This window comes from Macaca fascicularis, chromosome 2, assembly GCF_037993035.2.
Source record: "Macaca fascicularis isolate 582-1 chromosome 2, T2T-MFA8v1.1".
In the NCBI taxonomy this organism is placed as follows: Eukaryota; Metazoa; Chordata; class Mammalia; order Primates; family Cercopithecidae; genus Macaca; species Macaca fascicularis.
In genome coordinates, this window is record NC_088376.1 from 137,523,453 (window position 1) to 137,537,611 (window position 14,159).

General features: G+C 34.9%; 1 protein-coding gene across 3 annotated transcripts in view; it reads right to left on the reverse strand.

Annotated features, from left to right (window-relative positions):
- The window catches only part of CNTN3 (contactin 3), a 339,006-nt gene that overhangs the window by 203,509 nt on the left and 121,338 nt on the right, over positions 1-14,159 (reverse strand). For all 3 annotated transcript variants that reach the window (XM_005547627.5, XM_015446200.3, XM_065538896.1), the window contains exon 4: positions 11,711-11,886. In XM_005547627.5, coding sequence (XP_005547684.3) covers positions 11,711-11,886 — 176 coding nt within the window. The remainder of the gene's footprint in view (positions 1-11,710; positions 11,887-14,159) is intronic.

The following is a 14,159-nucleotide window of genomic DNA, read 5'->3' on the forward strand; positions in this document are numbered from 1 at the left end:
TTTTTACTTATAAATTACCCAGTCTCAGGTATTTCTTTATAGCAATGTGAGAACAGTGCCTTCTCTGGTTCATCACAGGCCCCAGTACTCCTTGTTGCTTAAACAAAACTTGCTTCACTCACTAACATTATTTTCCTAAGCAACAGAACTGAATAAAAAATATAAAGGAGTTCAAGAAAAGGTAGAATTCTAGTTCCACAAACTGCCTAGCAAAGTTGGTTAAAATACAACAAAATTAAATCAAATGCATATCTAAGCAAAAATAGCCACAAAGCTGACTTACAAATTCTACAGTTTACACCATGGTTGCTGGAACAGTGTAATGAGGGCATGGAGGATGACAGGATTAATTTGGTAACCTGGTTGCTTAGGTTCAGTTGCCCATGTGGAAAGAAGAGATAAGATCTTAAGCCTAGAGAATTGCCATTTAGAAATAAAACGTTTTGCACACATCCTGTATCGCTGCAAGGCTGTACTTATGGTTAAACCCAGGCAAAGGACTAGAAAATTAATTTGTTCATCTCTTTCTCATTGAAGTTGGGTGTAATATACAGATAGAAGGAATGGTGGAAATGAGTATTATTTCAACCAAAAATTCAATCTGCTGGACCTATATCTCACATGGTTTGAGGTTTCATATTTATGCAATATGCAGTCGATTTTTCTTCTTCATGGATTTCATATGTGAAAATACACCAAGTCACTAAAACTTATTTGTGACCCCAAAATCAGTATGTGCAGCACTTTTAAGGTCATTCACAGGCACGTGCAGAGTGGTGAAAATGTGGGGTTTCCTCATATGCACATTCCCAGCTGAAGCTGACCAAAGTGACATTCTGCCTTCTTGTTTCAGCTCTCGTTACAAACAAATGTCCTTTTCACCATACGTCTTGTGCCACATTTTTCACGTTTGCACTGTGTTTGGTGATCTTGCTGTTTAAAATGGCCCCCAGGTATAGTACTGAAATGCAGGCTAGTGTTTCTATGTGAAAGAAGTTTGTGATGTGCCCTATGGAGAAAATATAGGTGTTAGCTAAGCTTCATTCAGGTATGAGTTATAGTGAGGTTGGTCATGAGTTCAATGTTAATGAAGCAACAATATATAAGGTGTCTTTAAAGAGAAACACACACAAAACAAGGTGAGACATTGTTTGATTGAGGAAAATGTTGAGAGGCTCACAGTAACCTGATCCTTTATTTCCCTTAGAAGCAATAGTTCAGTATCCATTAATTCAGTATTAGCAGTGACTTTATAGAACATGACTACCGTGAGTAATGAAAATTGACTATCATGGTGGGCTACATCAAGCAAATATACTAACGTAAGACAGTTCCCACATTGGTATAGCCCCGAGGTTCCTGGCAGCAGCAATAACAGCTGCTAGGTAAGGACACTACTTAAACCGAGGCTAACAAGAATCACATGTTTGTACAGGTAGGCAGAAACTCTGCTAAAGATCATATTCGCATCAAAAATTTAAAAAGAAAAAAATATTCACTACAACAAGAGTCATCAGATCAACAAATCACAGGCTAGCATTTGCAATATTCTGATCTAACAGAACAACACTATGAATGAATACCTATAAACTTTAGACTTAAACAAATAAAGTAACGAAGGAAAATGGGGGGGGGTCAAATAATTAGAAAATAATGATATTCTGAATAAAGAACAGAAACACATGAAAAAGAACCAGATGGAATGTCTTGACATGGAAAATATCATCATTAAAATTAAAACCTCAAAGGGTACCTTAATGACTAATTAGGCATAGATGATGGAAGAATTAATATAGTATAGGTTAGAGCTAAGCAGTTAACATGGAAGAACACAAAGAGACACAGAATGGAAAATATGAAAGAGAGGTAAAAAGAGATGGAAGAGATAATAAGATTCAAAATACCTTCAAAAGGAAAACCAGGAGGAGCAAAGGATAGGCATGGGGGATAAGCAAAAGTGGAAGACATAGATATGGCTGGGAATTTTCCAGAGTTTCTGTAAGACATGCATCCCAAGAATTACTCTCTAGAATTGTATCAAAATGATAATAGCATGCATTATGTGCTAGGTAGTGTTCCAGGTGCTTGACATATATTAGCTCACTTAATCCTCACACCTGCTGAGATAAATTTTATTATCCTGGCCATACAGAAGAAGAACCTTAGAGGTGTAGAATCTGCCCAAAGTCACGTGGCTGCTAAATGATGGACATAAGCTTCAAGCCCATAAAGTAAGCTACTGTGTCTGTGCCTTGAACAATACACTTTACTGCAAAATTATTTTTTGGCGAATGAGGGCAAAATAAACACACTTTAATACCAAAGAGGAAAAGAGATGAAAAATAAAACAGTACTGACCAGCAAGAGGAACTCAGTAAAAAGCATTTCTAAAAGATACAGATCCCGTCATTATGTTGAGTGAAGTAAGCCAGGCACAGAAAGACAAACATTGCATATTATTTGTGGGATCTAAAAATAAAAACTCGTGGGCTTATAGAAGGATGATTACTAGAGGCTGGGAAGGGTAGTGGGGGATTAGGGGTGGTTGGGGAGGTGGGAATGGTTAATGGGTGCAATAAAAAGAGTTAGAAAGACTGCCAGGAGGTGGCTCATGCCTGTAATCCCAGCACTTTGGGAGGCCGAGACGGGCGGATCACGAGGTCAGGAGATCGAGACCATCCTGGCCAACACGGTGAAACCCCGTCTCTACTAAAAAAAAAAAAAAAAAATTAGCCGGGCATGGTGGCGGCGCCTGTAGTCCCAGCTACTGGGGAGGTTGAGGCAGGAGAATGGCGTGAACCCGGGAGGCGGAGCTTGTAGTGAGCTGAGATCCGGCCACTGCACTCCAGCCTGGGCGACAGAGCCAGACTCCGGTCGAAAAAAAAAAAAAGAGAAAGAATAAGATGTGCTATTTGATAGCACAACAGGGTGACTATAGTCAATAATAACCTAATTGCACATTTTAAAATAACTGAAAGAGTGTAATTGGATGGTTTATAACATGAAGGATAAATGCTGGGGTGGGGGAATACCCCATTCTCCATGATATGATTATTACACATTACATGTATCAAAATGTCTCATATACCCCATGAATATATACACCTACTATGTACCCACAACAATTAAACATTTAAAAAAATTTAAAAAATACAGATCTCAAAGAAGGAAAATGCTTCCAGATGCAAGAAGGGGTGCAAGGGAAACAGTAAACACAGGGGTAAAGCTAAACATCAATTATGTGAAATAATAATAAGGATCTAGGGGAAACACACAAGTCATTTCTCTCTTAGTCCTGAAATATTTCCAAACTAGGACTTAGTATTAGGTAAGAGACAGTCTATAAAGGCATAAACCCACAAAGACAGGACAATAGAAGAACAAATTACAACTATAAATGTTAGAAAACAGGCGTGATGATATTAAATGGTTTGGCATCATGGAGAAAGATGACTTTTAAGCTCTTAGTGAGCAAAGCATAGAAGTGATTGATGTGTGCGCAGAATCCTCAATGGCTTAGGATTGGGAGTAGCAGGCACATCTGGAACAGGAAATGAAATATGACAATGGGAAGGTAAGAATTTGAAGCTGCAGTTACGAATCCAGATTCTCTGTCCCGTCACATAGCCAGGTGAGTGCCTCCTCCACACCAGAAGAGAAGAGGCTTATTCTCAAAAAGGGGTAAGGAGAGGCTGTCTGAACTGGAGGTGATGTTTTATGGAGGGTCTTGTAAGGTATATTAAATGCATCTATGCACACTGGATTCTGCAATCCCCAAGGTCTCTTTTCTGCTTAGCTCCCAGAAGCCAGTGGAGGTTCTGGCCCTCAAGGAATTTCTTTCCCCTCTGAGGAATCTGGCTTTCTCAAAAAGAAAGAGGTAATAATGAGGTGAGCCCAGTGAGATGAGCGACACTACAGTGACCCTCCTGATGACAAACTCTGCTCAGGCACATATAAGTTTCCATTAGGTTTTTAGTTCCACACTCCTAAGTTTGTGCCAACAACCAAATATAACCAGATAGCTGCAAAAAGGTTTCTCACTTGAAAGAGAGAAACAAACCAACACAAAACTGAAACGAAACAACCTGGATAAAACAGTTCCTATGAGGGAAGAAAACATAAAAGCAAATAACCATCATTCATATCTTGATGTGGATATGAGAAGCTATTATAACTATTACACTAGAATATGCTATAGAAAGGAAATTTCAAATATAAAAGTCTCTTAAATTGTAAAAAATATTATGGTGGATATTAAAAACTCAATAGAAGTGTTAAAAGAAAGGACTAAAGTAGCCTATCAAGAATAGAGATAAAAGTCTGGGGGAGGGAGGAAGGGTTGAGAGAAACAATCTATTCCAGGTGGTTCAAGATGCAAGCAATAATATGTGTGAAATAGAAAACAGAGAAAACTAAAGACAGCAAATCATAACATCTCCCATAATTAAAAGACTCATGTTTTGAAACTACAAGGACCTACAGAGTAACCAAGATGTGAAATAAAATCGACCCATAACAAATCAAGTCATTGTGGAATTTGATTAGGTTGGTGCAAAAGTAACTGTGTTTTTTGCCATAATGAAAAACTAGAGGCAAAGAGAAGACCTAGAAGCTTCCCTAGAGAAAAACAGGCCTCTCTATACAAGATATTACAAATCAAAATGTCATCAGATTTCACAACAGCAGCACTGCAAGCTAGTTAGCAAATCTTCAACATTCTGAAAGAAAAAGATTTGTAACATATTATTCACACTAAGTTAAGCCAAGTCTCTCGATTGAGTATGCCAGTATACTAATTTTTAGAATACATGTTCTAGAACAATAAAAAATACCATGCATCCCTTTTTAGGACATGGAGGACATGAAACCCTAAAACAATGAACACTAAGAAAAAAGATGATGTGGAGTGTGGGTGTCGGGGGGTGGACACAGCAGAGATTTGTAGGGGATCATTAGAGTGAGTGATGGTGAAGGGAGATCCCAGAAAGACAATTTTGTTCCTGATATACAGGAAAACCAATCCAATTGGAGCACTCCAATGGCTCTAGGATATAATTCCCCAAGAAGATAAAACGTACAGAGTATCTGATTACATCTCACTATCTGAGAGGACATCCAAAAATTTGGCCAAAATTTTGGTTGACTTAAGTATGAGACTGTAGAAAATCAAGAAGTAAAATAATGTAACAAGACTACTACTAGAAAAAGAAAAATCATTCATGAAAGGAAAAAATGATCAGAATTATTGTTTGCTGTAAAACTCATCTCTGGATATCGTTTACAAAGTTACAGTAATGTAAACACTGAATATCGGCCTAACTGAAATTATGGCCCAATAAAATCCTGTAACAACATGGCCTAAGCTGATGCTTACTCAAATATGAATCAACAGGAAACTGGTTCCAGTCTTCTAGAGTCTTCTTCCCATCTTCCAGTTTCAAACACAGGTAGGCTAAAATTTTTATCCTCTGTGAAGTCTTGGATGTGGGCTTGTTTGGGAAACTGTCTTGTGATCACTGGGGACTCTATCCAGTTGTGGCACATTCAGTGAAAATAGTGCTTTTGACTATTTTTCTTTTTGTATTTTGTGAGAATTATAGCTTAAAAATTAATGTTTTTGTAAGCCTCATAATAATGCAACATCATATTGCTGTGGTGGTAAGGTGGTGGTAGGAGAGTGTTGTAGCATCAGTTGGCATAGTTAATGGTCAACAGTAACACTTAAAACTAAAAAAAAAAATCAGTAAGTTGCAATATAAGCAAGTTATTCACAAAAATTTAGATAAATACCAAAAGAGAGTCAAAATCTTGAAAGTAGTTTCTTCTAAAAAGGAAAAATAGAGAAAATAGGCATAAAAGCTTGACGTTTTCCTTAAAAATAAAAAAGGAGACATTTGCACATGCTCATATTATTTCTGATATAGAAGAAAAACTAGAAGATAATTGGAACATTAGCAGTATTGTCTAATTCACAGGGTTAAAAATTCAACAAAAAATATTCACCAAAAATAGTATAAGATTCTGGAGGTGGGCTGTACTGTTTAAAACATTATAATCCTCATTGTTGGAGATATTGGTTAACTTTAGACTTTGTTAAACATAGATACAAAAATTTCTAGGACAGTTACTATAAGAAAATAAGTAGAATGTATAACATCCAATGCTTTTGAGGGAGAAGGCAATTCAACCAACCCACGTGAAAGGAAGAAAGAAAAAAAGAACATGACAATCAGACTGTATTAATATAACAATATTAATATATTGCCATATAAACTAGAAGGCAAGATGCTCTATTAAAGACAGTGTCACCACTTGTTGACAAAAAATACAGTCATTCTAAATTTTTAGACACAAATACATACAGTTTAAATAGATATACCAGGAGAAACTAAAAAAGCCACCATCAATGTGAAAGAAAAATGATAGATTAGGCATCAGTAATGATACAGGTGATTTGAGCAACATAATTAACAAGTTTAACCCAATGAACATATGGAGAACACCATACCCAGTATTAAGAGAATATCCTTTTTTTTTTCAAGGACATATGAATCATTTATAAAAAACTAATCATACGTTGGCCACAGAAAAAATATCAACAATTTCCAAGAATTAATATCTTATAGTCCATTGCCTGGTCAATGGGCTACTACGTTAGAAATCAGTATCAAAAGATGACTGTAAAACTCTACGTTTGGAAATTTAAAATACATGTCACATCTCATAACTCATAAATCAAAGAAAATCATAATGAAATTATAATATTCACTGAACTGAAACATAACAAATATGCTGTATGTCTAATCTTTGAATACAGCTAAAACTGTACTTTCAGAGAAATTTAAAACCATATAAATTTATATCAGAAGAGAATAAAGTACAGAAAACAATAAGTTAACCATACAAGTTAAATAATTAGAAAAGAATTATAAAAAATATCAGAACTTTGGAAGAACAATAAAGATAAGAGAAAAATGAATGCAATAGAGTGTAGAAATTTGAAAATGAGGAATAATAACATCAAATTCTAACAAATTATATTTTAAAACTGTACCAAGATGATATTTATAAAGGAACATTAAATATATGTCTAGATAAAGCATAAATGAGAAAAATATCTTTAAAACATTTGAAACATTTTTACCAATATATTAGAAAACATAAATGAAATGGATAAAATTCCTGGAAAAAATATAACTTATCACAAAGAAATAGTATGATTAGTCCTATAAGTACTCAATGCATTCACCAATAGTTAAAACGTTTCATCAAAGGAAACTCCAAGCCTAAGTTTTACATCTTTTTCAAGGAAAAGATAATTCCACTATTTCTCAACGTTTTCAAGTAAATAGAAAAAATAAGGAATAATATCCAGGTCACTTTTAGAGGTGAAAATAACTTTGAAAGCAAAGCCAAAAAAGGATAGCCAGAAAAGGATAAATAGGCAAAAGTACTACAGAAAATATCAGCAAACAGCTAACATCGAAGTAGTTTTTAAAATTGCATAAACACCAAGTTGAAACTAACCCAGGAACAGAAGGTCACTTAATACTAATAAATGTTCACCATATTAACAGAATAAAGGAGAAAGACAGCACCACTATCCCAGTAAAACTAAGAAAATAATTTAAAATAATAAATAATTCATTATAAAAACTAAACTAGCTGATAATTATCTGGTAAAGGGAATCTATAAAATCTAGGGTAAACATATCAGATGTATGGCCTTTTCACTTTCATTTGATCACAACCACTATTTTCAAGCAACTGGAAAATTAAGATACAATTTCTTTAGTTTTTCACTAGTGTTAAAAGTGGAGCATCAACCATATTTTCATTTACTCATTTATCCATGAAGGACACAGAAGTACTTTCTCCACAGCTAAGAGAAACAAAGAAGTTACAGCTAATTATATAAACATACAACATAGTCAAGAGAGGAGACACAGCTAAATTGAACAATTAGAGAGAACATTTTTCAATGACAGCACTTGAACATCCATTTGCCTGCAGCAAAGACAGTTAAGATTCCTCCGAAGTCATGAGCATCCTACTAATACAATACAAGGGTCTCCATTCTAATCTCTTCCTTCAGTTAGCGTATTACTTTTTCTTCAAGGCTATGAAGTTAAAGCATGTTCTACTGTAGCTAATAATTTGGAATTACTGATGTATTAAATATCTTCTACTTCTTTTGCCGTCTTCTTTGGTTTCTTTATCAGAAATCTATGTCCCAACCACATGAATATTAAAACACATTTTTTATCTTTCCAGTCCATTGTGGTGTCAGGTGAGGAATACCCAATGTTGTTCTTGTTTAACTTCCAAATAAAACACTTAGAAAAACACCAAAAGTGCCGAATAAAACAAAAAATATAATTTCACTGTACAGCAACACAGCTAAGCAATTAAATGTCAATATATGGGGAATAAATGAAACTTGTAAAGCAGAGGGGGACAGACTGAGGGGAAACCCAAGGTATTCAATGTTACATCTTAGGTTTGCTTTATGAAAGGGAGAATTATAATAAAAGTAGGAAAATAGTTTGTACTTCACTCACCTTATGTATCTTCACATGATGCACCCCAACTCAGAAACTCAAGGACAGTACCAAACAAAAAAAATGAATAATTTCTGTTGGGAGAGGCAACCTGCCATGTGCTCTGGGCTCTCTTGCAAGTTTTTGCTGGGTGTGCCAAGAAGGAATGAATGGTCTAACTGCTCATTGTCATGTCCTCATCTCAGGGATGTGTTTGCAAAAAGTAACCTGGAGGGATAAGGTAATGTCTCCCTCTAGGACAAGGACCTGGCTTGCTTACTGTTTGCTGTAAAAGAGATGGATTTTCTAAGCCCAATGTTTCTCACAGATGGGTGCAGTATCTACTCTAGCCTTATTGCATCTCTCTGTGGGACTTGGAGTTAAGGGGAACTCAACCAAACATGCTATACCTACTGAGGCTTTATGTTCTAAGAATAATAAAGTCCTTAGTCACTGACCTGGTAGTCTCATGTCTTCTTCCAGCATCCATGAAACAGTAACAGATTAGCTTATTAGCTCCTAAGTAGAGTAAAATCCCATCCCTCATTCAACAACTTCACCCCACTCTGCCTCTATAAAGTGCTGGCCAGGAATTAGGGCAGACCGCAAGAGGTTCAAGATAATTTTAGAGGTATTTTCTCATACACTAAGTCATACTTTTTTTTTTCTCATACAAGTCATACTTTTCAAGAGGGGCTGACCGAGGAAATACCTGTAAGTTAATTATATTTCTTCATATGTTATCAGGTATGAAATGAAGAAACAATAGTAGAAAAACATCACTAGAGGAACGTATGTATCACTTTATAAGAGGAATGACTCCTAGAAACAAGGAATTAGGCTGGGAATTGCTCATTCCCACTTTTCACAGGGCAAAGACTGCAGGGCCTGGGTAGTCCACCAACACCATCTTGTAGACATAGACTGAGTTTAGACATGATTTGTTTTAGGACCTATTGAACATACTTAAGCATAAAAATGGAAACACCAAATGGAAGCGGTGGAGGAAACCCTGCCTCTAAGAGCTAAAATAGCAATTCAGAAAACTGACTGTACCTTCAAAAGAATACAAAAAGATGTGGTACCTATGAATCAGGAACAGGAAGTCATAGGAAAGAACAGTCTGAGATGAAAAGAATTTCAAAGAATGGGACACAAAAAAAGAAATTCAACATAAATGATCATGCCATTTGAAAATATAAATTGAACATAAAGCTAAAATATATAAAAGGAAACTCTCCTGGACTGTATACAAAATGTATAAGTACAAAAAAAGAATTTTTCAAGTTCTAAGCAAAGTAAATTAAAATAACCTAAACTTAGCTATATGCTGGAAATCTGTATGTTTTAAACCAAAAAGAGGAAGAAAAAATAATCCTCCTATATACAACCAAGTGAACCCCAAAATACAAGGGGTGATGGTAAGCTCCCCAAAGCCAGAAATTAGCCTGGCCACCTTCCTCTCTTCAGTAGCACTAATTTCAGAAGACAACAGAGCAAAACACTTGGAATTCTCTGTTAAACAGCTCCAAGACTCAACATTCATTATCAACCAAATGATGTCCTTACATTTAAGGGAATATGATGACATTCCTTAAAATGAAAAAGCATGAAACATACTTGAATTTTCTTAATGTAACATAGTAAATGTTACAAATATTTTAAAATTTATTGAGAAATTTTAAAAAATTAGAATATAAAAATAAGAAGAGGTCTGGTAGTTGGCACTAACGCCAGGTAAAACATAGATACATCATAGATTTTGGCAAAATTCTGGTTAACAACTATATGCACATACACAATTATCTATGAGAAGACTAATACATATATATTTATACATATACAAACATATATATACACATTTCTGTATACATTAAAATAGCATAATTTAAATCAATAACCATGGAAATTGCACTAAGACTGCAAAACATAGCGCAAGAGGAAAAAGGAAGCTAAACTCTTTGTTTACAATGGAGAAGCTTTCAAAAAATAAATTCTGGCTATTAGAGAAATACATACAAAGTGGTTTAGTAAACTTATGGGTAACTAGTTGTATAATATAAACATCACATATAGCTTTCAAAATATGCAGGGAAGATACAAGTAAAAAATATTTTGCCTGCAGAACAAAAATAAAGATAAAACAAAGGAAAGAACAAATAAATATGAAAAACAGAACACACAGAATATAATGGCACAAGCAAAGTCAACCCTTGCCATTATTAAAATAGAAAGCAAAAGAATAGGCCATGCATTAAATGACCCATCATTAATTTAATAAAAACTTTATGGGGAAAACAGAAAGAATACTATCTCATTATAAGAACACATGCTTTGCAATTTCAGAATTATTAGGTGTAAATAACTAAAAGAAATCTTAGAACCAAGGTAATCATGCTTTGCATTATATACAAAATACACAGCTAAAATATAGAGAGACTAGTGAAAAGAAACAAAAAAAAAAAAAAGAGAGAGAGAAAATAAGCAAAGATAAAATATAAATTGGGCCTGTGGGTCCAAGTCCAAATTTTCTAGAGAAAGCATGTGACTTTCTCAGGTTGAGCTATGTGTCCACCCAGGTCCAAATAACATGGTTATTTGGTTAAAAGGTTTCTAGAGCCCAGGCCTCAGTGGGAGCTGTGCTGAGGGTAATCTGTGAGGTCATCTGTGACAAGACCCCAGAGGAGTCAACAACATGTCACCACATATGTTAATTTCTTCTTGTTCTCACAGTCTTTGTTCTTTAATATTTTCAGGTTTATCAGATGGAATTTTCTAAATGTTCTTCCAAAGCAAGGGCCATATCTGACAATTCTTTCACATTTTTTCCACAGTACAATGCGCACAGTAGCTGCTTAATAAAAATATCCTCAACTGAATTCTTCTCTGTTCCCTAAACAGAATCCTTGTGAAATACTAAAACAGAACACACACACACACACACACCCCTACATGCACACATGTACACCTGCATATACATACACACACACACACTTTAAGTTCTGATTTGAACACTACAAAGTGTCCAAAAATCACACTGAATCGCCTTCTCAGCCTATTTATTGAATTAATAAAATCCACGTGTCATTTCTGAAATCCAAAACAACTACACAAATTAAGTTACCTATTTTCTAATGTTGGATTTGCTAGACATGTGAACATAAACTTACAGGCAAACTGAAGCTTGGCTTCTCTGCTGACAATTGTTCCAAGTGAATTTGTTGCAAAACATTGGTAAGTTCCTGTATCCCAATTTCTGTTGGGGTTAATAACCACAAGATTTCCTCCATTCAACTTATAACGACGTTCCATACTCGTATCAATATCACTTCCATTCAGTTGCCATCTGTAAAACAAATATCAAGGTTTCCCCCCTTAGTATTTTTAACTTAAAAGAGGGCTCTCCATTATAAAATCTACTTTAAACATTATCCCTCATATAAGTAAAAAGTGATACATATATTATTCAAGTGTTACATAACTGAAGATCAAATATGGCCAAGTATGTATCAGAAACAAAAAGTTAAAGCACAGTAGAAAGTACAACAGAGTAGCATCTATAAGTTAAAGGGTTTTAAACGTTTCTTAGGAGATGGGAATGATTCTGTTTGCTCACTAGGGGAAAAGTTAGGCTAGGTCTGCAAAGGCAAAGATGAATTAGAAAGTTGAGGTAATTATCTCAGATACTTTAGGCCAAGCTCCTGCTGACAATGAAGGAAGACAACAGCACATTTCTTTGATTTATCCAGATTGACTGAGCACATTTAATAAATTAATTGGGTAAGTGCTCAACTATCCATTTCAATTTGTCTGGGTAAATACCTGTCCCCGAGGCATTCTCCACTTTTCTAAGCCATCACAGTGCTATTTACAAAATGGTACTGTGGTAAAAGACCATAAACACCACCTAGGGGGTCGGAAAAAGTAAAGGCACTCACCCCAGAGCCATATTTATCAATGAGAAGCCTAAAGATAAACGAAGGGAGAAGCTGGATTTTAAATAAGAGTTTTTAAGCTGAAAGTTTTTAAACAGTAAGTATGCTTGAAGTATCACGGGACTTCACCTTTAAATACTCATTCATATCCCACAATCTCAAGAACACATTACTGTAAAAAACAGGGCACCCACCTCCTAGATGGCCCAATTTTTATAATGAAATTACACTGCCATCAGTTCTGTAAATTGTAGCATATTATAACCATGGTCATATCAATTATTCTTTATAATAATTTACCAAAAATGAAAAATATGCCTATTCGATAGATAATGATTTTAATAAAGCAACTGTGTGAGTTGACAACTGTACCCAAAACTATTAATTGGTGGGATCAGGAGTCGCACCTACTTGAATTCCAGCTCAGAGTTCTTCAGTGATATGGGACATCTCTAAATTGTTGATTTAAAACATAAAATATTTAACCTGCACATATTTTGTGAAAACATACAAAGAGATGAAATGTGAACATCGTCTCAAATAGAAGTGCATAAAGTTAAATGGAATATTATACAATTGTGAAAATGGGCCACTTTTATAAACAGGGATGACTCAAGCAATGGTGCATAAAAAGGTAAATTAAAACATTCAGTTAGATACCATTTATGTGAAGTTTTAAAACACAGTTGAGGTTTATAATTTTCAGACCTTTTAAAATCTACTTACTACATTAAAATGTATAATACATTTTAATATATAATCATTATATGTTATATTTTATATATAATTATACTGTATAATACAATAATATTTAATTTGTTATTAATTATGTACTAAGTATATTTTTAAAAGTATGAAAATTATAAATCTCAACTTTTTTTTTTTTTTTGAGAACAGAGTCTCGCTCTGTCGCCCAGGCTGGAGTGTAGTGGCACAATCTCAGTTCACTGCAAGCTCTGCCTCCCGAGTTCACGCAATTCTCCTGCCTCAGCCTCCCGAGTAGCTGGGACTACAGGCACCCACCACTAGGCCCGGCTAATTTTTTTGCATTTTTAGTAAAGACAGGGTTTCACTGTGTTAGCCAGAATGGTCTCAACCTCCTGACCTTGTGATTCATCTGCCTCGGCCTTTCAAAGTGCTGGGATTACAGGCGTGAGTCACCGTGGCCGGCCACAAACTTCAACTGTAAGGTATTTTAAAGCTCTCACAGAGAGATAGTAGGATGTGTTTAGGGGGCCTACACTGAGAAATTTAGCTTTTTTGGTTTTAGTTCTTAAATTAAGAAGTAATTATATGGAAGTTCATCATTATGCCCTATTGTATGTCTATATCATTTTCTATATCAGAAATAATGCATAATGAAGTTTTAATGACTGAGTAGTAAAGAAAATGGGTGAGTTTATAAGTTTAATCCATACTGCTCAAAGTGATATTTTATCATTTGCTAATTTTAAAACTCAAGGCTTGCTCACTTTTTCTTTTTTCCTTCACATACGAACTCCTTAGGTCTTAAAGCAACATTTTAATAAGAAGACCCAAATGAAATTAAGAGAACACACTGGAGGTTCCAACTCTTCTCTTTTGAACTGGAACAAAATTAGAAAGAAAAAGCTACATCTTTTTTATTTATGGCAGATTTCTGCTGTTGGTTTTTGTTCGGTTTACTTGTAAAGTAACTCTCTTA